Source organism: Lissotriton helveticus, chromosome 6, assembly GCF_964261635.1.
Source record: "Lissotriton helveticus chromosome 6, aLisHel1.1, whole genome shotgun sequence".
Lineage (NCBI taxonomy): Eukaryota > Metazoa > Chordata > Amphibia > Caudata > Salamandridae > Lissotriton > Lissotriton helveticus.
The window spans coordinates 253,396,883-253,423,900 of NC_136067.1; the positions used below are offsets into that span (position 1 = coordinate 253,396,883).

At 47.9% G+C, this 27,018-nt stretch overlaps 1 protein-coding gene across 2 annotated transcripts in view; it reads right to left on the reverse strand.

The window, feature by feature from the left end:
• The window catches only part of GCFC2 (GC-rich sequence DNA-binding factor 2), a 326,773-nt gene that overhangs the window by 67,289 nt on the left and 232,466 nt on the right, over positions 1 to 27,018 (reverse strand). Inside the window, exons 12-15 of one of the 2 annotated variants that reach the window (XR_013596099.1) lie at positions 17,147 to 17,306; positions 6,959 to 7,065; positions 6,568 to 6,646; positions 2,115 to 2,191 (exon numbers count right to left, since the gene is read on the reverse strand). Coding sequence is in view for 1 of the 2 variants with exons in the window: in XM_078647698.1 (XP_078503824.1) it covers positions 2,115 to 2,191; positions 6,959 to 7,065; positions 17,147 to 17,306 (344 nt within the window). In the remaining variant the exon portion in view is untranslated. The remainder of the gene's footprint in view (positions 1 to 2,114; positions 2,192 to 6,567; positions 6,647 to 6,958; positions 7,066 to 17,146; positions 17,307 to 27,018) is intronic. The other variant, XM_078647698.1, reaches the window with a different exon arrangement.

Sequence of the window (27,018 nt, forward strand, 5' to 3'; positions counted from 1 at the left end):
CCTACGCTGACGACACTCAATTGGTCGTCACAATTGACAAGCAGCGGACCGACACTGATCTTCGGTTCAAAAACTGCCTTTCTGATGTCTTTAAGTGGTTAAACATTAACCATTTGAAATGCAACAGTGCTAAGACGGAAATCATCCCATTAGGTAAAAACCTTTCTTTCTGCCCGAAAGACTGGTGGCCCCCTGGATCAGAGGCCCCCCCAAGTGCAGTTCCATCAGCCAGAAACCTAGGCGTTCAATTTGACTCATCTCTTTCCTTTGATGACCACGTCAAGACCACTGCCGGCCGCTGCTTTGGACTAATAAAATCACTGAAAACTTTTTTCGATTTCCTCCCAATTGCAGCCAGAAAGTCAGTCGCGGTAGCCCTCATACTCTCACGACTTGACTACTGCAATGGCCTTATGGCCGGAGTAAAAAAATCTACTCTCAGAAAGCTGCAGAGCATCCAACACGCTGCAGCTCGACTAGTCTTACAACTCCCCAGAAGGTCATCAGCGTCCGCAGCACTAAATTCGCTGCATTGGATGCCATTGCATAAAAGAATTCTCTTTAAACTACTACTTACAGTTTTCAAAACAATGCAAAATACAGGGCCCCGCTACTTTGCAAAGCGTTTCATGCGCTACAACCCCCCGCGCTGTTTGAGATCTTCTGGGACAAATCTGGTCCTAATCCCCAGATTTAAATATAAGACCAAGGGTGGGAAATCCTTCAATGTTCTGGCCGCCAAAGCCTGGAACAATTTGCCTGTCAGTCTCAGATCTGTAGATAACGAAAACAACTTTAGAAAACTTCTCAAGACATGGGTCTACCAACAGCTAGACTCCTCTGTCCTGTCAGCCATCTAGTCTCCTCCGTTCCAAATCCATCCTCCTGTTATTCTCCGCAGCTTGCTCAGCGCCATGATGCCCCCTTGGGAGCGAACGTTAGCGCTATACAAATGCACATAAATATCAAATATCAAACCCACTGTAATAATTCAGAGAGCAGGTCCAGGACCTTTCATGCGACCAAGACCTGGAGTGGTGCGGAGTCTTGCGATGTCGGGCTGCCAGGAGTCTCGTCTCCCGGCCCACCTTTGGATTGATAGTGCAGCAGTTGGGACAATTCTTGCAGTTGGGGTCCAACTTCAGGCGCCACAAACAAACCAGAAGGGCTCCGTCAAAGACATCTGCCTGTGACAGGCACCACAGGGTTTAATGTCCTTAAGAGACATCCCTAACACACTGGAAGCCAAATCCTCAAAAAAGGTTGACACAAAAGTAAAAAAAAAGTGGTCAACAAATCGACCGGGATAGCTCTTTCCGATTCATGCTGTAGTGGGCACCTATGAAGGACCCCCACATCACATCTGGTGCAAACACCACCTACAATGCTGATGTGGAGCTGCTAGCGGCGCACAGTGGTACTGCTCAAGATTTTCCGGATCCAGTCACACACCTGTGTGATTTGCCCACAATTATAAAATGTTGATCTGATGCCAGAACTCATACCCAGTTCCAAGATCTCTAGCCACTGGCTCTCTTCTCCTAGGTTGCCATTTGAGATGAAAATGCAACCCGTTTATATTTATTTCAATTTGAGGTACTGGCAGAAGCCTAAGCTTCAGTGAAAAATCCACATGTACACGCTGTGAGGTGATCCCTTTGGTTCTGCAAGGAGGCAATTAGTGGCTTGCAGACATGCAATGACAACAGTAAAAGAACACTGGGAGAGTCCCAACAAATGCTGTAGGAGAAGAAACAACCTGACCCATTTATGAGATGAGGCAGGTTTATTACAGTCCCCCTTTGCCCCCTCCCCAGGCTGCAATATTGTTCAAGAGGGATATTTAAATAGACAGTATACCCCTTCCTACAATTCCAACCTTTTGAGAGTCCTTAGGTGGTCAGCACACCTATAGGAGTTTGTACCCCAGATCCAAGAAAATTAGACCACATACCAACTCCACCACACCAAACAACAGCTCCCAGTAAATTCACCACAAATAGCTCTTATCAGATGAGGAGCACCCCAATGGTGAAGGAAGCATGCCAACTAAAAGGGGTTACGGAGCAAGTTTTTTTTTTTTTTTTTTTTTTTTAATATAGTACAGTCATTACCTTTTTGAATACAAAGGGATGTAAACATCATCATTGATTGCCCTATTGATCCTTTTAACCACCAAGGTCAGCAATCCCTGCATAAAAACATACCAAACAATATGTCAATACAATTCACAGTCACAAGATTGAATGCATCAATTTTTTTTACAGTCTGTGAACAAAATGAAGTTCTGAAAATCTCCGGGGAAAGTCTGGCGATCGTACAGGGGCCTCCGGCACGCTTAAGTTTGAAGGAAGGCGTCTGCAGGAGGCTCTGATGGAGTGATCGTAGGTTTCGGGAAGGAGTGTATCTGGTAATTAGTTGATTAATAAATTTTGGGCTTTTACAATAAAGGGATTTGAAAATTATGCATCCAGTTTTAAAGGCACAGCGCTGAGTAACTGGGAGCCAGTGCAATTTCCTAAGTAGGGGAGTAGCTGCCTGTCGCCTCGGTTGATTCAGGATTAGCCTTGCAGCGTGGTTCTGTACCATCTGAAGGTGTTTAGATAGGTAGTTGGGAAGACCTAGATAGATGGCATTCGCGTAATCCAGATGGGACAGGACAGTGGAAATCACAACCTGGATGATTGCCTCAGGCGTAAGTAGATGACGAACCTTCCAGATTTTTTTTAACTGGAAAAAGCACTTGGAGACCACCTGGCCTACTTGTGTTTTCATTGAAAGATCACAGTCCACAGTGACTCCAAGTGTTTTAGCTGATAAGGAAGGTGTCGGGGCTTGGCCCAGTTCAAGAGGCCAGTAGTGAGGGCCCCAGTATTTAGCACTGTCCCCGGTCAAAACTAACTCAGTTTTTCCCGGGTTCAACTTAAGCTGGTTTTGGTCCATCCATGATTTAATGAATCTCATGGTGGACTGAAAATGCAATATGGAGTTTTCAGTATTGTCGATGATGAAGAGCAGTAGTAAATCATCGGCATAGTTGAAAACTCTCCCCTGTTCCTCTCTAAGAGTCTGGATCAGAGGGAGTATATATAGATTGAATAAGTGGGGTGACAAGGAAGAGCCCTGTGGCACTCCGCAGGTAATGGATTGTTTGGTACCTACTAGATCCCCTAAACGTAATGTTTGAGTGCGATTTTCCAAAAAGGACCTCAGCCAACAAGCCGCCAAGTCCCGAATGCCGGCCTGTTCGACACGGTCGACCAAGATGTTGTGGTCGACCGTGTCAAATGCGGCAGATAAGTCCAGGAGCACCAAGGCCTGTGGGGAGTGTCTGTCAGCGCAGTCTCGCAGCGTATCCAAGACTGTGGTAACTACTGCCTCTGTGGAGTTTGCCGGCCGAAAGCCTGCCTGATGGGGGTCGAAGCAGGAGGACTCTTCAAGGAAATTGGAAAGGCACTTGGCCACATGAGCCTCCAAGACCTTTGCCAAATAGGGCAATAGGGAGATGGGCCGATAGTTGGCTTTACAGGTTGGATCGGCCCCTGGTTTTTTTAAGAGTGGGATGACTATAGCCTCTTTAAACGCTGAGGGGACTATACCGAGAGTCAGGGAGTTGTTCAAGAGTGTGAGGGCGGGGGCTGGGTATGTGGAAAAACACTCTTTCAGGATGTGGGGAGGACAGCTAACTGAGGGAGCGTCGGATTTTACTCTTATCAGTAGTTCCTGAAGTTGATCCTGGGTTATGGGTGAGAAAGTGCTGAGGGTATTGTGGTTAGGCTTGATTGTCATACCGGAAGTGAGTGGGGACACCGGTTGGGGAATACTGGCTTTGATATCCATTATTTTATCAGTAAAATAAGTATTAAGTGAGTCACAAAGAGGCTGGGTGGGAGTTATCTTGGGGCGGACAGTGTCTAAGTTTGTTAATTCATTAAAAATGGAGAAGACATCCTTGGATCTGTTTGAGGATTCTAAGATTCGAGATGAGAAGTGAGCCGCCTTTGCAGCAGAAATGGCGGTCATGTACTCCTTCCTGGCCTTTGTATAATTCCTTTTTAGCTCAGGGTTGTAATTGCGGCGCCAATGGCGTTCTAACTGCCGTAGAGCCAGTTTCCTAGATTTTAGGTCGGATGAAGACCATCTATTGGCGTCGGCGCGCCTTGCTAATCTGATTTTTTTAAGAGGAGCATGGAGATCGCTGGCCGTTTGTAGCCAGCTAGTAAGCGTAGTTACTGAAGAATTGATCTCATTCTGGAAGGGGGGATGGTATTGGCTAATGATTGTAAAAAGGCAGGTTTATCCATAGCATTCCAGTTCCTAGCTAGCCCGCCAGTGCCTGGTGCAGTAGTTGTAGCGGGGACAATACATAATTTAAATTGAAGAAGTAGGTGGTCTGACCAGAGGCATGGTGAGGTGGTCGGGGTAGTTACACAGGTGGTGTTGGACCACACCTGATCCAAGATATGGCCCTTGCAATGGGTAGGGGAGGACACTAGTTGAGTGAAGTTTAAGTTGGACAACAGGTCAGTCAATTCAGCCGAATGGGGGCCCTCCAGCGGGTCTTTATACCAGTAGTTTAAATCTCCTACTAGGAAGATCCTAGGATGTTCGAGTGCTAGATTAGCAAGTTGGTCACTCAAGGTCATAGGAAACGAAGGCGTCGTGATAGGGGGTCTATACAGAAGGACACATGCTATCGTCGTGTGGGGGGTGGTAAATTTCAATACTAGGTTGTCTGTGTTATCCAGTGAAAGGCAGGTTAGAGTAGTAGCGATCAGGTTAGTACGAATAATAGCCGCAACTCCCCCCCTTTCCCCGTGATACTGTCTGCATGGATAATATAGTAGTTGGGTGGGAGTGCCGCTATTATATCAGGAGCGGAGTTGGGAGTTAACCATGTCTCCGTAAGTAGGAGAATGTCCGGTTTCTCCGTAGCCAACAGAAGGAAAATATCCATCTGATGTTTGACGAGGGAGCGTGTGTTTAAATAGAGGATAGTGAGCGAGGGAATAAATGGATCACTCTGTACCAGGTTATTGGCGGGAGTTGTCAAGTGACTGCCCTTAATCAGAATACCATATTTACAGAGCCGGCTGAGAGTCTCCCTCGGTACGAGACCCTGTGCATCATTTCTATGGCTCATGAGGTCGGACCTAGAGTAGTGAACAGGGCGAGCAGCATGGTCAGCCCCTAGTCCCGGCAGGTCGCGGACGGGCGCAGACGGGCTTGTCTTTGGCGCGTCTTCGACGCGCCCTCTGCGCTCGTCCGCTGCGCTTCCTGTGAGGGAAGTTCATTTGTGGCCGTAGGGGTGGGAGGGGCTGAGCACTGTGACGCTCGCCTACTCCTCCCCAGGATGGTAGATTCCGTTCTAATCCCCGGCAGCGCCTAGTCGGCTGCGATGGGGTGGGCAGGGTTCGTGGGGCGGGAACAGGAGGAGTGAGGTTGAATGCCCAGGTGAGCGTTCACAAAGTTCTGGACAGTTACACAATTCCGCTTTTAAAAATTAGTCTTTCAAAAGCCATGAACAGTCAATACACAGTAAAACCTTTAAAACTTACATCTTTTAAAAGCATTTCAATTTTAGGAAATTTCGGAGTCTCACACAACAACTGTCCCAGCTTCCGCCTCAGGACCACAACAATCACGTGCAAGCTGATAATCCTTATCAGTAAAACCAACCCAGATTATTATTAATTTTGCTCGATTTATCACTCAAGTAATCCTAGAGGGCATTATTCATTTTATTTGCACTACTCACATTCTTTTCAATTCTTGCAACATAGAAGATTAAGCTGTAATTTGTTAGCCCAGTCATTTGTACAATTAAACTAGCAAGGTAGCACCAGATAAAGAGCATCAGTTTAAACTGGTGATCTATAGTGAGGGCAACCAATCGACTGATTTATACTAGTTGATCTTTGGGAGAACCATCAGGCTGCAACAGGCTACATTATGCTGCAACATTTCATAATGTTCATCCTCAGTCACCCTCTGAAATCATGTGTAAACTAACACTATGTTTTGATGTCCAGTCTTTCCGCCCAATACTCCTATTTAAGTAAGCATGAGAAGAGTTAATTTTTAGCTTCAAGAGTGGGCGATATTCCTCAGCCACATCCTCCTTGGTCAGTGTGATTTAGTACCTTACTATTGGAAGTCGACGGTTTACTTGAAACCAGTCCGTGAGTCGCTGCATTGCCTCCACTAAGTTAATCATCACCACCACATCTACCTTCTTCATTCCTGTCCTTAGAGTCAAACGTTCTATCATGGCAATAAGCACACTCACTAGGACATTCCTCCAAATACTTCATCCCCAAATTGTAAGCTACACTCAGGCTCACTGGGTGCGGCAGACATTCAATCCTTCCTAGATGTTTACTACATTTTAAAAGACCTTTTAACACTGGTAGGTGAAAAAGTGCATGACTTGATTTTAATTATTACAGAACTCTGGTGTTAATGGGATTAGAATTCTTACAAATGGCAATCAATACTATATGAAACTGCTGAAAAATAAATACAAAATGCATGAATACATTAATAAATTAATACTAAGATGAGTACCTTACTACATGACACCATCACACTCCACATACCAAGCATGACATGACTGGGAGGTGCTGACATCAAACGCCTGACAGAGCTGCAATAAAGCCAGGTTTTCAAGATTACCACTAAGTAAGCATTATGTTGACATCCTCAAAATGTGGCATGACTCTGAGCCCCTAAAACCGGTATTAGACACCCACCCTGCCTGAAATTGGCAAACTGCAAACTTAAAGCTAAAATGTAATGGAGAACAGTGCATCAGTACTAGAAATAGATCTTTTGAGTAATGCTAACAGTAGGTTACCTGTAATTGCTCGAAAGATCTAATTGATAAGGACGTCACTCTTCCTAAACACACAAACACCAGATAAGATGACAACGTATCATTTTCTTAAATTGTTTTTACCAGCTTTGCTTTATGAGGTTCAGTGTCCACCAAAATGGATTTACAGTGTTTCACAAGACTGTCTGTCTGGGATGATGACAATGGATCCCACACATGTTCCACAAAATCTGAAACACAAATGAAAATGAAAGCTAAATTATCACAAATGCACCGGAAATTTATTCTGACGCTGTTGGCAAGAGTGTGGGATCAAGACCCTACATATCAACATCAAGTCATTTCTTATTAACTGCTTAGATGGCAGAGAACCAACAGCGTAGTGCAGCCGAGTTAAGGCTATGTCTACAGACTGAGAGCAGCATGTTTAATCCGACAGATCTGGTATGTAGCAACCTGTTTTGCATACTATGCTCTCTGCTATAGGATAGCCTGTTTACCCTTCCCTTCTAAGAAGCTTTGTTGAACAACACACTTACATATATGCAACCTTTTGCTTTAGAAGCTAGTCAACATTAAGATGAAACCATCACCCTAGCCAAAGACACACTACATGCCCTCAATCAATGCACTATAAAAACATGTTCCAACAACATACCCAACATATGTCCGATTCTCATAATCTGGTTTCCATCTAACCCTTAAACAGCACTCAACGCAAAATGCAGTGCACCATCGTTCAAGACAACCTTTTAAATAGTCATCCTCAGCCAGCACACATTAGTAAGAACCTTTACACCCTAATGTGCACAGCACTGCACCAATCTCATAGTTGTCAAAGCAATTCCAAACTAGCAACACCATCACACCACATTAACATACATCATGCACCACACAGATAATTCAACATAAAAACACCACCCCTCATGTGCACAACACCACATCACAATAACCTACTGGGACTGTGATGATAGATATTGAAAATTCTATATCACCTGAACAAAGTATAGCAGAACACCCACATTTTTTTCCATGAATTCACCCTCTGAAGTCTGTGAGACCCAAAGCCTTATTTATGACCTGAATGGGGGTGAGGTGAGAAGTTAGGTGTCAAGTATTATCCTTTTCTCTAAGTTCATGGGTGAGAGATATCGAAATAGTTGGGCATTAAACTACACGGAGTAGATCTACCTATCCAGAATAGGTCCCTTCCTTTTCCTTGGGGTACAATGTTGACACATATGGAATTATGTAGAGAGGTAGTACCCTTGGAAGCTTTTCTCCTTACTCTACTTTGATTAACATAGATGCAAAGCAGGCAAGTACAAAGGGTCTCTGTGCCTGAAGATTGAACAAGGCCGTGAACCATTTGCTAGAATTATGGCCAGTTCAATGTCTATGGAAGCCAGCGAGGAAAATTTGGTGTTGGCTATTAAATGGAGACCTAAGATACAGCTATCTGTTGGACCCGGCCTCGTGGCGTGGTTCGCGCCTGTCCCACCACACCCTGCGAGCTTAGGCCTGCACCCTGGGCCCCCTGCGCAGCATCCCCGTAAGAGTAGCCTGCACCCTGAAGCCTGGTCGTCTCTCTCCCGATAAGCCCGAGCCCCCCGTAACCCGCGACCAGGTCCGCCTGTACCCGTCCCGCTCCCGGCTCCGAGCACCTATCCTTGCATGCCCCACAAGGCCCAGCAGCCATTTTCCCTTCCCGAGATCCCTGTCTCCCTGGGCCTAGCGTGACCCCGGCCCCAGCGAAACCCAGACTCCAAAGGCGCGCCAGTCCCGGCTGGGGGTAAAGGGCTCCCCGAGGGTGATAAGCCAGGCAGTTTCGATGGCACCTCCGTCCTCCCCTGAGAGACTGGTATCTGTCACACCTTTGGCCCTCCCCTGTGGGCCATTTTCGATCGCACCTTTGGCCTCCCTGAGTGCTGGCTCCAGACCTGCTGGGCGTCTGAGAATTCCCGGACCCATTTCTCAAAGGATCAAAGAGCCAACCGCCGGACCTCGCCGACGACCAGCCCCCAGGGCTTGAGACCTCCGCCTGCGAGGGTCCGGACTTCAAAGAGCCCCTGGATTATATCTGGGCCCGCCCGACAACTAGCGGGCAGTTGTATCTTGGACCTGAAGCCTGCTGATCTGATCGCGGCTGACCCTAAGAAGAACTCCTCTGGAACCTCGGAGCCCTGCTGACGCTGTCGCGGCTCAAGCTGAACTGTAACCATCGGAGCCCTGCTGACGCTGACGCGGCTCAAGCTGAACTGTAACCATCGGAGCCCTGCTGACGCTGTCGCGGCTCAAGCTGAACTGTAACCATCGGAGCCCTGCTGACGCTGTCGCGGCTCAAGCTGAACTGTAACCATCGGAGCCCTGCTGACGCTGTCGCGGCTCAAGCTGAACTGTAACCATCGGAGCCCTGATGACGCTGTCGCGGCTCAAGCCGATCTTGTAACCATCGGAGCCCTGCTGACGCTGTCGCGGCTCAAGCTGAACTATAACCATCGGAGCCCTGCTGACGCTGTCGCGGCTCAAGCTGAACCATAACCATCGGAGCCCTGCTGACGCTGTCGCGGCTCAAGCTTGAACCTGCCATCATCCGAACCCTGCTGACGCTGTCGCGGCTCCTCCCGAACTTCTCCAGATCAAGGCCTGCTGACCTCGTCGCGGCTCGAGGAGTACTCTGGTCCGGCTGGACCATCACGACCGAGCCGACTCGACGTAAGTGAAGCAGCCAGTACGACCACCATCTTCCGTATCCCCCAGCTCGAGGATTGAGAGCTGTGCGCTGGATACGCCTCGTACCGGCCCTGAGACTAAAAGACTGTCCCGCTTCCCCCATTCCGAACCCTCCAAGACCTTGTGGTCCTTCGATCACTGTGTAAATAAGAGTACTTCCTTCTTTTATCCCTTATATAAAGAACTTATTACTAGAATCCAACGGCGTGGTGTCTGTTCGTAGGTGTGGTGTGTACGATCCTAGGCTCGAAGTCCTCCCCGGTGAGGACCTCACAATAAGACTCGGCAAGATCTGTAGGAGAGGTGGGTCTTGGGGTGACCGGGTGAGCATAACCTGGCCCTCGGAGACTGCCCCTTCTAACATTGGTGGCAGCGTCGCGATAAGAACCTACGTCTAGGGATCGTACAGTACTGACACACTACCCGAACAAAGAAAAACAACCATGAGCATCACGGAAGACGAGACTACCTTCCGGGTGCAGCTCCTGAAGGACTATACGCACCGGCAAATGAAGCAATTCTGCAAAGTTCTCCACATCCCGACAACGGGATTAAACAACAAAGAAGACTTTCATCAAGCCCTGACCGCCTGGGTGGAGGCCGGAGCACAACCTCCGCCGCCGACAGAAGACGGTGGAGAGGGAGCACCCCTGACCGAAACCCACGCCCCAGAGCAAGAAAGAGCAGAGTCCCCGACGCGGACTCACAGCATGGAGAGAGGTCTGTCTCGAGAGGAGATGACCGACCGAGAACGCAACCGAAACCACGAGCTGGAACTAACCCGTCTGAAAATGGAAGGAGAACTCAAACTGGCCGAGAAAAAACAAGCCATCGAGCAGCTGCGGCTGCAAGGAGAACTGGAGGAGAAGAAACTCCAGAGAGAACACGAAGGGAAAAGACTCCAGCTGGAGCACGAGCGCAGCATGAAGGAGATCGAACTAAAGGCCCGGACCGAAGACAACAGAACATCGGCAACCCGAGAGTCCTTTCCCCCGGTGGAACCCAAGGTCCATATTCCCAAGGATGTGGTCAAAGAATATTATAAGAACGATGATATCCAGCAATGGTTCAAGGCCTACGAGGTCGCCATGACCTCTCACCGAGTTCCGCAGAAAGATTGGGGAGCCGGGCTGTGGGGTCGATTCTTGAGTGAAGGGAGAGACACCCTACTCGACCTACCATCTGCCGAACAGACCTCCTACAGCCACATTAAAGAAGCCCTCCTCACAAGGTACGGTCTCACCCCTGAAATGTACCGCCAACGCTTCAGAGAATGTAAGAAAATCCCCGGCACCACATGGGTGGAATATGTCAACTTCTACAGTCGGGCCCTGGAAGGGTGGATCAAGGGCAGCAAGGTGTCCACCTTCGAGGGGATCATTGACCTTATTGCCTACGAACATTTGTCTCTGAACTGCTTTGTGGAACTCCGACAGCACCTCCTGGACAGCAAGTTGGCTGACCCCCAGAAGCTGGCCGTCGAGGCCGATCGCTGGGTGAGCACCAGAGTACCCCGGGGGCCCGGGGGAGACTCTGGCCGAAACGAACAAGGACCATCCCGCCCGAGGGGAGGGGGGGGTCAGAATAGACAGAGGGGATCCCAGATAGGGTCCCCACGCAGTCCCCCCAGAAACCAGCCCGGCACCTCACCTCCCACAGCGCGCGCAGGGTTCCCCCCAGCCAAGCCAGGGCCCCGAGTCAGCCAAGCCTGCTTCCATTGCCAGCAACCAGGGCACTATGCCAATGACCCCCGCTGCCCTTTATTTAAGAAGCCTGCCGCTGCAGGGCCCCCAGTGCGCCACATCACCTCAGTAGCCCTAGAAGAAGAGGGAGAAGAGGAGTTCGAGGGAGCTGACCCCGCAGCTATGATGTTAGTCTCCCTGGGTGATAGGGAGATGGTCCCAGGAGCCCCCCTACCCGACAACACCGAGAAATACCGACAGCAGGTGACTGTCAATGGCCACCACATAGGGGCGCTCCGGGACACCGGGGCCAGTATCACCGCAGTCAAACGCCACCTAGTCACCGAAGCCCAGATTGTTCCCCACATCTCCTGCAGGGTGATCGCAGCTGATAACTCCGTCCGCACCTGCCGGATAGCTCAAGTCCCGTTCGAATGGGGGGGGGCGTCTCCGGAGAGTTACGAGTGGCGGTCCGCTCAGACATGCCCGTAGACTGCCTGCTCGGCAACGACCTAGAGAGCTCCCCATGGCAGCGGGTTGAGAAGAGGACCCACCTGGAGATGGTGGGCCTGCCCGAATGGGCCTGTGTGAACACCCGGTCGATGACCGCCCGAGGGGCAACTCCAGAGGCAGCACCGGCTACCCCCGAGGACCCAGAGGTCCCTGCATCCTCTGAGACCCCTGAGCTGTTCCCTGGGGAGAGCGTCCCCCCCGACGCAGGTCCCCTCGGTCCTGGCGTCGAACCGAACCCGAGCTTGGACGACCTTCCTGAGCTGGCCCAGTGGCGCCAGGAAGGAGGACCATCCCGAGAAGAATTCTGCCTAGAACAGACCTCCTGTCCGTCCTTGGTCGGGCCGCGGCAGCAGGCCGCCGCCCAGGCCGCCGGTGACCAGTCCGGCTCCCACTTTGTCTATTGGGAAAACGGCCTCTTGTACAGCGAACAAAAATCGGCCAAGCTAGGGTCGGCCCGAGTGCTGGTAGTACCCCTACGCTTCCGCTGCTTCCTCCTGAACCTGGCCCATGATGTGCCCCTGGCGGGACACTTGGGTCAAGACAAAACGTATCACCGCCTAGTCACCCACTTCTACTGGCCGGGCATGCGCTCTGATGTGGAGGCCCACTGCAAGTCCTGCCCCACGTGTCAGTCTAGTGGAAAGAGCGGCGGGAGGCGCAAGGCCCCCCTCCAACCCTTCCCCGTGGTCAGTACCCCCTTTGAAAGGGTTGGAATTGACATCGTGGGCCCCCTCGACCCCGGACCTCCTTGGGCCACCGCTTTATCCTTGTCCTGGTGGACCATGCCACCCGCTACCCTGAAGCCATTCCCTTCCGAACGGTGACGGCCCCCGTAGTGGGGCGGGCCCTCATGGGGATCTTCTCTCGGGTGGGATTCCCCCGAGAAGTCGTCAGCGACCGAGGGACCAACTTCATCTCGAAATACATGAAGTCCCTCTGGCAACAATGTGGGGTGACGTACAAATTCACCACCCCATATCACCCCCAGGGTAACGGTCTGGTGGAACGATTCAACCGGACCCTCAAGGGAATGATCATGGGTCTCGAAGAGCCCCTGAGGCGTAAGTGGGACGTCCTCCTTCCCTGTCTCCTCTTCGCATACCGCGAAGTCTCCCAGAAGTCCCTGGGGTTCAGCCCCTTCGAGCTCCTCTACGGGCACCCCGTCAGGGGACCCCTTAGCCTGGTCAAGGAAGGGTGGGAGATGGCGGCCCCAGAGCCCCCTCCGGATGTGTTTCGATACATCCTGGCCCTCCGGAACCAGACTAGTAAGTTCCGAGAACTGGCCGAGGCCAACCTCGAGGCCAGTCAGGAAGAGATGAAACGGTGGTACGACCAGAATGCCACTCTGGTCGAGTTTCAACCCGGACAGCAGGTCTGGGTGATGGCCCCAGTGGAGCCCTGTGCCCTGCAAGACAAGTGGATAGGGCCTTTCAAGGTGGTAGAGCGCAAAAGTCAGGTGACCTACCTCATCGATGTAGAGTCCCCCAGGAACCCCTTGCGGGTCCTTCACGTGAACCGCCTCAAGCCCCACTTCGCCCGGTCCGAGTTGAGCTTGCTCCTCGCAACGGACGACGGGGAAGAGGAAGAAACTGAGCCTCTCCCCGATCTCCTGTGTACCAGAGAGAAAGACGGCTCCGTAGAGGGAGTGAGTCTCTCCTCCTCCCTCTCTCCCGAGCAGCGCGAGGATTGTCGCCAGTTACTGGGACAGTTCTCGGACCTCTTCTCCCTCACCCCCAGCGTCACCAGCTGGTGCGTCCACGACATGGACACCGGGGACAGTCCCCCGGTACGGCACCGAGCCTACCGCGTCCCCGACCGGGTCCGGGCCTGCATCAAGGCTGAGGTATCAAGGATGCTAGCTCTCGGGGTGGTCGAAGCCTCTGACAGCCCATGGGCTAGCCCCGTGGTCCTGGTTCCGAAGGCAGCCGCCCCGGTGCTGTTCCCGAGCTGAGGTTCTGCGTCGACTACCGCGGGCTCAACGCAGTCACCAGAAGCGATGCTCATCCCATCCCCCGAGCAGACGAACTTATTGATCGCCTCGGGGTGGCTCGCTTCCTCAGTACCTTCGACCTGACCAGCGGATACTGGCAGATCGCCCTCACCGAAGGGGCCCGAGAGAGGTCCGCCTTTTCCACCCCGGATGGTCACTACCATTTCCGAGTGATGCCTTTTGGAATGAAGAACGCCCCTGCCAATTTCCAGAGGCTGGTAAACCAGGTACTGGCTGGGCTGGAAAAGTTCAGCGCTGCATATCTGGACGATATCGCAGTCTACAGTTCCCACTGGCCCGAGCACCTCCAGCACCTCTGGGCGGTGCTGACCGCCCTGAGAAGGGCTGGTCTCACCATTAAGGCAAGCAAGTGCCAGATCGGACAAGGGTCCGTAATCTACCTCGGGCACCAGGTCAGAAGTAGCCTCGTAGCCCCCCTCCAGCCCAAGAGCGATGCAATCGTGGCCTGGGAGGCCCCCACGACCCAGACGGAAGTGCGGGCATTCCTAGGACTCACGGGGTACTACCCGAGATTTATCAAGGGGTATGGCAGCATTGTGACCCCCGTCACGGAGTTAACCTCCAAAAATCAGCCGAAAAAGGTCAGCTGGACCCCCGCCTGCCAAGAGGCGTTCGAAACCTTGAAAGATGCCATGTGTACGGCCCCAGTCTTACAAGCCCCTGACTACTCCCGAGAGTTTGTAGTCCAGACGGACGCGTCCGAGCATGGCATCTGAGCAGTTCTGTCCCAGGTGAACGAGAACGGCCTGGATCAGCCAGTGGTGTTCATTAGCCGGAGGCTGCTCCCTCGAGAACAAAGGTGGAGCACCATCGAGCGGGAAGCCTTCGCGGTGGTTTGGGCCCTGAAGAAGCTGAGGCCCTACCTGTTCGGTACTCACTTCGGGGTTCAAACCGACCACCGACCTCTCCGGTGGCTAATGCAGATGAGACGGGAGAATCCCAAATTGCTACGCTGGTCCATCTCCCTCCAGGGGATGGACTTCACTGTTGGGCACCGGCCTGGTGTTGACCACGCCAACGCAGACGGCCTGTCCCGATTCTTCCGCCTCAGCGAAGAGAACCCCCAAGAGGATGGGTAGTTCTTCCCGCCTTCAGCTGGAGGGGACGCGTGTTGGACCCGGCCCCGTGGCGTGGTTCGCGCCTGTCCCACCACACCCTGCGAGCTTAGGCCTGCACCCTGGGCCCCCTGCGCAGCATCCCCGTAAGAGTAGCCTGCACCCTGAAGCCTGGTCGTCTCTCCCCCGATAAGCCCGAGCCCCCCGTAACCCACGACCAGGTCCGCCTGTCCCCGTCCCGCTCCCGGCTCCGATCACCTAACCTTGCATGCCCCACAAGGCCCAGCAGCCATTTTCCCTTCCCGAGATCCCTGTCTCCCTGGGCCTAGCGTGACCCCGGCCCCAGCGAAACCCAGACTCCAAAGGCGCGCCAGTCCCGGCTGGGGGTAAAGGGCTCCCCGAGGGTGATAAGCCAGGCAGTTTCGATGGCACCTCCGGCCTCCCCTGAGAGACGGGTATCTGTCACACCTTTGGCCCTCCCCTGTGGGCCATTTTCGATCGCACCTTTGGCCTCCCTGAGTGCTGGCTCCAGACCTGCTGGGCGTCTGAGAATTCACGGACCCATTTCTCAAAGGATCAAAGAGCCAACCGCCGGACCTCGCCGACGACCAGCCCCCAGGGCTTGAGACCTCCGCCTGCGAGGGTCCGGACTTCAAAGAGCCCCTGGATTATATCTGGGCCCGCCCGACAACTAGCGAGCAGTTGTATCTTGGACCTGAAGCCTGCTGATCTGATCGCGGCTGACCCTAAGAAGAACTCCTCTGGAACCTCGGAGCCCTGCTGATTCTGTCGCGGCTCAAGCTGAACTGTAACCATCGGAGCCCTGCTGACGCTGTCGCGGCTCAAGCTGAACTGTAACCATCGGAGCCCTGCTGACGCTGTCGCGGCTCAAGCTGAACTGTAACCATCGGAGCCCTGCTGACGCTGTCGCGGCTCAAGCTGAACTGTAACCATCGGAGCCCTGCTGACGCTGTCGCGGCTCAAGCTGAACTGTAACCATCGGAGCCCTGCTGACGCTGTCGCGGCTCAAGCCGATCTTGTAACCATCGGAGCCCTGCTGACGCTGTCGCGGCTCAAGCTGAACCATAACCATCGGAGCCCTGCTGACGCTGTCGCGGCTCCTCCCGAACTTCTCCAGATCAAGCCCTGCTGACCTCGTCGCGGCTCGAGGAGTACTCTGGTCCGGCTGGACCATCGAGACCACCATCACGACCGAGCCGACTCGACGTAAGTGAAGCAGCCAGTACGACCACCATCTTCTGTATCCCCCAGCTCGAGGATTGAGAGCTGTGCGCTGGATACGCCTCGTACCGGCCCTGAGACTAAAAGACTGTCCCGCTTCCCCCCTTCCGAACCCTCCAAGACCTTGTGGTCCTTCGATCACTGTGTAAATAAGAGTACTTCCTTCTTTTATCCCTTATATAAAGAACTTATTACTAGAATCCAACGGCGTGGTGTCTGTTCGTAGGTGTGGTGTGTGCTCCGTGTGTACGATCCTAGGCTCGAAGTCCTCCCCGGTGAGGACCTCACAATAAGACTCGGCAAGATCTGTAGGAGAGGTGGGTCTTGGGGTGACCGGGTGAGCATAACCTGGCCCTCGGAGACTGCCCCTTCTAACACTATCTATGTGAATGATGCCCAGATATATTATTAGATATCACCAATGCTCTGTGTTTTTGGGTACGTCTTCCAATGGGCTGAAATTCCTCTACACTAGGTGGTGAAAGGGCTCAGAGACGGTTTCGAAAGAGAACTGCTGCTGAGGTCTGGAAAGCAGTAAATAAGCTTATGATTGAATGATTTGTTGGGGGAAGAGTTGAGACCTTAAGGCAAAGTGTTCAAAGTAAGGGGCCTGGGCAGTGAGATATAAAAATATATTCGATTCCTGTAATCAGACGCCTATGTTAAAAAGTTAGTTTGCCCATATAGGGTTGCAACCTATGAACAGAGGGTGGGAAATATTGCCTAGTTGTTAAACAAGGTCTCTAATCAGGAGCATGTCTCGCCTTGGATTTTTGGATAGAAGTGCAAATATTCACATGGCATATGTAGGTCTTGCCTCAATGAGACATTAGCACAACATTATTGATTTTATTGATTTTAGGTTGATATTAAACTAGTTAATGACCGGTAATCAGGGTCACAAAGTACAGTACTGTACTGCAGGACCCAATAAACAGAATATAGTCAGCCCAAAAAGATAGTTTTCTGAAAGATATCAAGATACAAGCCTTGAACTTTGACGAGTGCAGTGGAAGCTACACGGTTGGGAACACTTTGCTACAGCTTGTCAGATAAGAGAACACATTCTACACACCTGAAACTTTAGGAATTATAGTTTTCTTAATAATCTTGGGTAAAATGTCATCATCGGAATGGTCAGCAACAGCATCCTTGTTTGGTTCCGCCTCCTTTTTGGAATTGTGAAACTGTTTTATACCTTGGTGCCATAACATCTGGTTGAGGTCTATGCTGTCCTGTTACACAACAACAAATCAGTGATCAGCAATGTAGGGTGATATACGGGTTCATATGTAACATAGCAAACTAAATAACATTTATCAAGTGAAAACAAAGGCAAAGCATAAAAAAGAGAAGTAGAAGCATGCAGGGCACCTACAGCACATTAGCAATATGCAAAGTGCCAGCTAAAGAACTCTTTCTTTACCTATTGAGGAATTCCTGAACCACATGCTGCACACAATACTAAAACACAAAGAAGCAGGCTGTCTAGAAACGGCGTACTAGTAATCAGTAGAATGAACTATGTCTTGGCTACCCATCCCGTGGCTGTTTTCTAGGCCAAATAGAAATTAAAATTTCACAATCCATGTGGAAGCCTAGGTAATTATATATTTCCAAATCTGCCTGCACTAAACCCGTTCTACACATTCGGATCCGGGAACCAGATTCTACTTTCTATTCAGCTGAGACGACTACAGCTAAGCAGACAGATAGGTTAGCAATCTCTCTATACCTGAACTAAAAGGAGCCAAAGGAAATAGACGAGTTTTCTTATTAAGTGGAGTCGCTAGTTTATAGGGAGAAGAGCTGTAGGAATAGGGCTTATCATAAGAAACTGATCATGACAGGAATCCAAAGAACGAACAGCTTGTTTTTAAACCACCTAACTTCACAGAAATGTTTCCATCCAATTGTAAGTAAAACTTCATTAGCTTAGATTTTTTTATTCCACAAACTTTATTGCAGTTTTTAGACTTGCCATACATATTCGTATACATAATGATTGAATAAGAAAAGGGGAGAGGACACGTGCAGTATTACAACATATGCCATATGAATTGAGCAGTGTTTGTTTCAACAGAGAGCATGTAATTTACAAAAGTAACCCCTATCCCAGTTCTCCCCCAAACAAGTGCCTGCCATCTACTTAATGCTTATGTGGTATTGTGGGGTCCTCATTAAATCAGGAGGCGCAAAATGTACAGAATAAGTTGGAAGGATATATATTTTTACATCCAATCGCTAAGCTAAAATATGGTTATATAATAGGTAGTTACACCCACCCACAACGTACAAGTACGAGATGCTATGAAGGTAGGGTAGTGAAGGGTACATTGTGAGGGAGGGGCGAATATTATTATTATTATTATTATTATTATTATTATACCCCAGAGCAAGCCTAATGTGAGGGTGGAGGGATGTTATGTGGCATAAATGTGTACTGTCCTCCTCACGGTCTTACACTTTAAATGCTTCCAGTAAAGTTTCCCACTCTATAGATATTGGTCTTGTCGTGTATTTCTATAGGTTCTGAATCAGTCCCCCTATTCCTGACCCTATTCTGGTTAAACTAACTATCAGGTTAACTAACAGTCAGCCCATGAGGCAAGAAAACCCCCATGATGCAGATACCGTTATCTGACGCAGTCACACTACGGCACAGGAACGTGTTATCTGATTAGGTCATAACGCTTGAGATCTAATTAGACAAGCGACATTCCTCCAGCCCCTGATAAGGCATACGACGTTCTCATAACAAATCAAACCTATGACAACCTGGATAATCCGTGCGGCCATTGTTTTGATTTCACAGAGAACTTTAGTAAAGAATGTGCTAACGAGCAAGTCGTATGACATCTTTATTGACGTATCTATGTCCATCCTTACGTCAATCTCGGCACCTTTAAGGTATAAATATTGCCGATCTTGCCCTATGCAAACACACGCGTGGTGACAAGACGGAGCAGCCATCCTTGCCGAAGCAGAGAGCAGAAGCAGACCCCGCTGGCGCAGCCCCGCCTTCCTGACGCGCTGAGAGACGCGCTGCTATCTCAAGCCGAGAGACCCAGCACCGGCGCTTTCGGGCAGCCCTCGCAGGCAGCCTGGAATATCGAGAGCAGAGAAAGAGATACCATTCCTCATCCATCCTAAATTCCAGGTACAGAACTGAATAACCCCTCACAGAGAATTCTTTAGTTATTCACTTGGCAAAAACAAACTTAACTTAAACTGTAACTTTCTATTCCCGCCCACGCATTAGACTTAGGTCAGGTACACGGGGTAGGCGTATTTAGAAACACCAGTTGAGTACGTTTAGTCAAATGTATATGTGTATGTAAATATATTTTAATCATTTTAAACATCATATGGCTCAGAAACCATATCAATGTTTTTACAGTATTATTTTATACTATTGCTTTTAATGTATGCACTTTACTTAACTATAAGTATTGCAATAATATCGATCCATTTCTCATGTATGAGAAAAGAGACTGATCAATAAATAACATCTTTTATTGAACACGCCCGTCTCTTCCTTTTCTCTACATTCTGATGAGACTAAGAATGCACGTACTGACTGAGTAAAATAATTGCCTTGTGCTCACACGACTCTCGAGATTGACTCTTGATTAGGGGAGAGCAAAGTTGTCATGTTCTATGGTTGTCAGAAACTAAATCCCTTCTTGTCTAATCAGGGGAGTTAATTCCTTCCTTGAACATTCGAGAAAGTTTCTAGCGAACTCTGAGCTTAGCTGGCAAACCCAAAAATTAAGTCTAGTATCGACAGTAGTAGACCTAGTTAACGTCTGGCCTAGGCCTTTGCTGCTGTAGGTATTATTCCAATGCGCAGAGCCTATTGGGAAAATAGGAGCTACACTACATGGCGCCCAACGCGTTTGGAAAGGGCGATAAAACTAACGTAAGACATTTAGAGTAACTCAGTCGTGCTTTCTCACTCAGACCCCTTTTCCCAAATACTCCAAAGACGTCTGGAGTGGGTGAAAGGTTATATCCTCCAAAACCTCGCAGGAGGGAACTCCTATGTATGGTTCTTGGTCAAGTCAACGTTGAAGGATAAACAGTTCCAAAATATTGTGCATCTAATCTTTGTTCCATAAAGAAACCTGATCTGCAAATAGACATAATACCATCCGGTCAGTAAAATGACTGAAAGTGATGATGAAAGAGAAACAGTTAGATTAGCAACTGAACTCGCAGATGCTGATGCTACCATGCAAGCAGCAGACCCGAATATAACACTCATTCCGGTCATTAAAAGGAGATCTATAACCTTAAAACTTATAGAAAATGGACTGACACCTAGAGGTGGCACAGTCATATTCGTAATTGAGGCACACGAATATCGGCAGACAGAGGTATACTATTCATGGATACATTTTCCAGCAGCAAATGCTGTAACAAAGTACTTCCACTATTACAAAATAGAGGAACCTCCTAATGAGTACACTCCTTTCGAGGAGGTGGAAGTACCACTCAAATTCCAAGAGCATTTGCTCTTATTTGATGGCGCCTTAAAACATAACAATCACATTACAAGGCTCGGTCCTTTAGGTAGACCAGGAGCAACGTGGCCGGTACTAGCCGGATACACACCACATCCAGACATCGAAAGAATGCCTGCAGCAGAGCTGTTAATACAGCTAAAACAACTACTAAAAATTCATAGACAATTAGTTCAGTATGTAATGCGGACTTCAACAATTCAGCCAGCGATTAAACTTCCACAGCTGACCCCTCACCAGGGGAACACAAATAAAATTACACCACAGAACATCCAATCCTGCCTAGGTAAAGTTCCAGCTAAACGGGAACAGATACCATTCTGGTTGGCACAGAAAATTACCCAAATAGAGGCGGTGTTTCCTGACACCACCCCGCTGGAAAAACACAGGATTCTGACTATATGTCTCCCAATGGGAATCGCACCACACATTGAGGACTGTGACACTTGGGGTACAGTCTTTGCTTCCATCTACACAAAAACGCACGGTGTTCCATCCATTTCGGTAATACCAGATGTGCTAAAACAAATTCAAGATGAATACGGTCCAGAACCTGCTTTAACCCTTGGTATGAAATTACTAAAAGACTTCAAGCAGGTCTCGGCTATATTATTAGCCAACATAAAAGGTGAAGCAGCAAACGTGGCGATCCGCCAGAGGTTAAAAGAGACATATATAGCAGACCAACCAGCTGAAATTGCCAGAATCATAGAAAAATCCTATGAGGAACTAGGCAGAGATAGCCTAGGTGGAATACCAGTAAAACCGCAACTGACTACAAGTCCAGAAAAAATATTTTTTAATAATAATAATTCAACAAAAAAGAACTGGGATGGAAACAAACAATCCAATCCTAAAGAAAAGAAATTCCAGGCCAGAGGGAGGTCTCCCAGGCGAAGAGAGAAATCTCCAAACCAAAGACAGAGGTCACCGCAGAGTGACCCCTCTGGGAATAGATATAACCTTAGAAATAGGGATAATATTAAAAAACCTGATAGATATCAAGACATTGATACACGTCCCTCTCAATCTTTTCAGACTTCCTCGCAGAAATCGGAAAGAAGAGGACGATCAGAAGAGCACGCCAAGTCCAAAGACAAGGAACCTGCTCAACAAAAAAAGAAATTACAATTTCCAAAAAAGAAGGTAGCCAGTATCAAGGTAGTTAAAAATGCCGAGAATACTGAGGACACAACTGAAAAACGGAGAATGGGCTCAGACAATGCTAGACAGCGCAGCAGAGGTGAGCATAGCTCGCAAAGTCCTTATGAATCATCTGGAGACAGTGGACACGAATGAATACCTTCAAGTGGAAACTGCAGACACCAGAGTTAGCAAGCCCCACAAGATATACGAGATAACATTACGTATAGAGGGAGATAAGACTAGGAAAATTAGGGGACTATTTTGGGATAACCTCTCAAAGGGTTATGACATCCTTCTAGCTGAAAAAGACTGGCCACCAGAGTTTGTCAGGGAGTGCCCTCATGGCGAAGAAGTAATTATGCCTGCCTTCTCGAATCAAATACCGATTCATAAAAAATACACACTTGCTAGAAAGTGGGCAGTGGCCTTAGCACCTGCTTTATATAAAAATCATGTAGGATGGGATGAGGATTCTCCTCCTCACAAAATCCAGTTAAAATCACAACCTACTGCACAAAGGCAGTACCCAATTAAGCAAGAAGCTAAAAAACAAGTAAATGAAATACTAGATCAGCTAGAATACCAGGGGGTGATTGAAACTTGCACCTCACAAATGAACAACCCTTTGTTTCCGGTCTCCAAACCAGACAATTCATATCGTCTAGTTTTGGATTACCGACACCTTAACACATGTTGCAAAACTCACACAGTGCTGCACTAATGAATAACATAGTGCGCAAAAAATACAAAACAACCTTGGACATCTCCAATGGATTCTTTTGTCAAAACATAGCACCAGAGAGCAGATCTTTAACTGCATTCTCAGTAAATGGCACTCAAAAACAATTCTGTCGGTTAGCCCAGGGGTACAAGAACAGCCCGGGGGTATTCTCAGCGAGAGTAACAGAATTACTACAACTATATGATGATGAAGCATTATCCTATGTCGATGACATTTACTTAACAGATGATGACTTGGATACTCACTTGAAAAGAGTGAACACCATAATACTTGGGTTCGCTGCAGAGGGTTACAAATTCAACTTCAAAAAGTCCAGAATTGCCCATCTGACGGTCCTATTCTTAGGATATGAGTTATCAAGTGAAGGCAAAAGCCTGGCAGACAATTTCCTAGAGAAATGTGCCGTAATCCAAGCCCCTAAAACACTAAAAAACTTACAGTCAATTCTAGGCTTCCTAAATTTCGGAAGAACATACATTGCAAATTACGCAGAAAGGGTCAAACCCCTTTATGATCTAATTAAACCAGACTTTAAAAGATCCAGTTGGACTCAAACACACACAGAAATTTTGAGATCCTTACAAACAGACATGCTAATTAAAACAAAATTAGAAACACGTGATAACACACGCAACCTTGTGATCCGAGTCATCCCAGGGAGATGCGGATTCACATACCTGACTTCTAATGAAGGAGAAAAGGTACCAATTGCATTCAAATCACACTTGTACACAGAAGCTGAACAGAAATTCAGTAATACAGAAAAAATAATTCGTGCAGTTCAAACCGCAATAGCTAGAGAAAAAGACATAGCTGACGGTAGACATATCACAGTCAGAACAGCAGAATCAGCCTTTGAGGCACTAACAACACCTTGTAATTTACCAACAACAACATTGAATCCGGAATGGATACAATGGGTGAATTCAATCACAACGGACAAAGTATACTACTACTTTGATCCAGAACTAGAAGAATTACAAAATCTAAAATATGAAAAGACGTATCCTCTGCCAATCGACATTCTTCCTCTACGACATTACGCCTGTGTAATCTATACAGACGGACATGCTCAACCCTCCGTTTGGGGAGAACATGCATACAACCCCACATGTGAGATTACAAAAGAAGTGTGGCGCGGAGGTATATTAAAACCTCTATTAACAAAATCACACTCAGTAGAAACTAATTCAGAACTACAAACTGAAATAATAGCTTTGAAAATGGCGCTAGATAATGCGGATCGCGAATTCCCGACACTTATAGTGTCAGATTCATATTACTGCGTCAAAGCATATAACAAGGATTTGCAGACATGGATTCAGAACGGTTACAAAGATGACACAGATGCACCAATAAAGCAGAAACTGCTCTGGGAACAAGTAGCTCTTTTGAAAAAAGAACTACCAAAGACTCACGTGACTCACTCACTGAGTCATCAACGTGATGGCGTTCATGTTGTGGGGAATTCATTGGCTGAAGCAGCCGCAGCGGCAGCCACTAAACCGGCTCCCGTAGATCGAAAAAAGCGTACATTAAAATACATTGACGGTGAAACGATGCTGGCGGTGCAAACGTCATCAAAAGGCGACTGCTCAGCGTTACCGATCAACTATCCACTCAATTATACATACATAATCGATGCAAACTCCGTCCCTTTTGCTCGAATCCCTGGAGTGGGGGATAGAGTGATTCCAAACATGGACAGGAGAAACTTGTTAATCGCAGACGCACACATGGGCGAGGGTCTCAGACACCTTAAATTAAAAGATTCTCTGGAAGAATTACAATCACGGTACTGGTGGCCAGGCATGAGCCTGCACTACACCATGTTTGTAAAAAACTGCCCAAACTGCAATAGAGATCGCAGTGGGGAGAGAAGCAGTTTAATACCTCGTCGTATCAAGGCAGATAATATTACCAGCAAAAAGAATGGCTTGCGATTAACATATACAGGCTAGTTTCCACTTATAATGTAGATCACCAGCACTCGGCTGACGTCCGGACGATTATACAAGATTTGCGAGTCTAAATGGCATATACGCTAAGAGCATGTTACGTTTGACCATTGTTTTCACTCAGGCAATCCAGCCTGGGGGGGAAACATGGCCAAATGAGCACAGCCCAGCGGGAATCTTCTCACTTCCTTCCTGAGGGTACGGGATGGTGTAAAGAAAAAACCAAGGCAGAAAGCAATCTATAATGGAAAGGATATTAGGTTCGGGAGCTGGGTGGGTCAAACATCTAATAAGTGTCCAACGTAGTCTAAATAACTTGCCAAGAAATTCTCTGAAGGGATTCAGTCCGTACGAATTATTATTCGGAACTAGGATGTTGATCTCTGACCTTGATAGTCAGACTTCAGTGGTAATAGAAAAAACCTTTGATGTCAAAGACCGTTTGGCTATTTTGCAGGACTTAAACAAAACAAGAAAAGACCTGAGCAACATACAGTTGAAACAACAGCCAACGACCACTGAAGAATCACCACCTGTCCCAGCAAGACCTGTCTGGATTCCAAAAGTCGGGGATCTAGTCAGGGAGAAGATCGCGGTAAAGAAGGAATTTGGGCCTTCTTACAGAAAAGCAGTTCCTGTCTTGTCTGTCAACGGGACAAGATCAGTTGTACTACCGCCACTTGCTGGAAAAAAGGAGAACAGAGTTGTATCCATCGACCTGGTAAAACCACAACATGTGGCCGATAACAAACAGTAGGCCAAGTGGACTCCCAATAAGTAGCAGAACACCAAGGTTTGCTACCAGTACAGAGGTCCTATCAAAAAGGCTCATCACATTCGAAACGCCTGCAGAAGAACAAGAAGGACTATGCAACAATGCAATAGAACTCAGACCTCTGAAAACCCAAATAAAGACATTTAGCAGAGACACACCAATCTACAATGAAGTACCAAGTGAAAATGCAAAAAACAGAAATCCTGAACCAATTGGAACAATTGACAGAACTGCATCCGGTTACTTCATCAACTTCGATGATTCCTCTGACGGCTTCAGTGAATCAAAGACACAGCCATCATCAAAATCCTTTAAAGACAAAGCGAAGGGACTTTTGAAACATCTGAAAGAAACATATCTGATTTCTCCATGGATTGAATTTTGGGTGGGTTTTGGTGCATTTATCCTCATACTTTGGCTCATCATGGTATTTACTTTGGGACGCTTCATTGAGGGAAAATATGCTAAAATGGACACAGCAAGTCAGAACATCAACTTGGTCCTCAAACCACACACATCTTCACACGTCGAGAAAAGAGAACTTTCTTCAGAACTTTCTTCAGCCAACTTCACAGCCAATCCTATACCTGGTGGGGTAGCCTGGGACAACACTGACTATGAAATTTATGGTCCGGTCGAGATCCTGAAATATCCACACCAAATCAAGATCTCCTTGAGTGACTTTGCAAAACCAAACTCATTTGCTGATGATTGGGACTTCGAAAGTATTAACAACATGATGTCTGACTTAGTAATGTCTGCTAAATTTACAAAACATGATTATTTGCAAGGTTCTACAAATTATGACAGTATGTATTGCTATAACCACTATGGTAACCATTTTTTGCATAAATCAGCACAACCTAGAAATGTTTTAAATTATAATCAATGGGAACATTGTGCTACACCTCCAAAAGGGAGCTCTAGAACCGTATATGACAAATATTCATATTTTTCAGGTTTTAACATAAGTAATGCTGAAACATTTTATTTTAAATTGTCAAACAAGACAGGGATGAAAACCATGATAACCAACACAAAATTGATATATTCAGATTCATTCTTCGAAAAAATGAATACATTTGGATTTGATTATTGGGACAAAAATGTTGATTTGAAAAGTGTTTGGGGTACAAAAGAATGGCAAGTACAGGGTATAGAAGCTATGTTTAGAGCCTGCATGATCCCAGAACAAATGATATTTTTAAATGACACTGTTCAACAAACCACCTGTCTTGGCTTAGCCAAAATCAAAGATTTAAATAAACCGTCTATTCCAAAGCCAACAATGTTTAGCAATAACTCTGATACAGATGAAGAGATAGACGTAAACCATATATTAACCAAAACAGAACACATCCTGATTGGAAACAATGGTTGATCTGGCCCACAGATACAAATAGCTGTCAAGATAGATTCCTGAATAAAACACAGGGTTTCAAAATGACCAGGCCAGACCCTAGATATCCCCAAAGACATCACCCAGGGATAATAACAACCTACAGTGTGGGCAAATTATGCCTTCAATGGCTACAGACTTCCACACTGCCTGAAATTAAGCAACACCTAACTTTACTTACTGATGGTGCTGACTTGCGTGATTTCATACTGGGACCACGCAAACAGCGTCAAAAGCGTTTCATAGCAGCCTCTGTATATGCAGCATACAATGAGGCCTGGAAGGTTACTCAAATTGAGACAGCAGAAAGAATACGGGAAATTGACCGTATCAATTTGGAAAAATCACTTTCTGTAGTGGACAATGGGTTAATGACTCTGTCCTCCAGAATTTTTTCATTG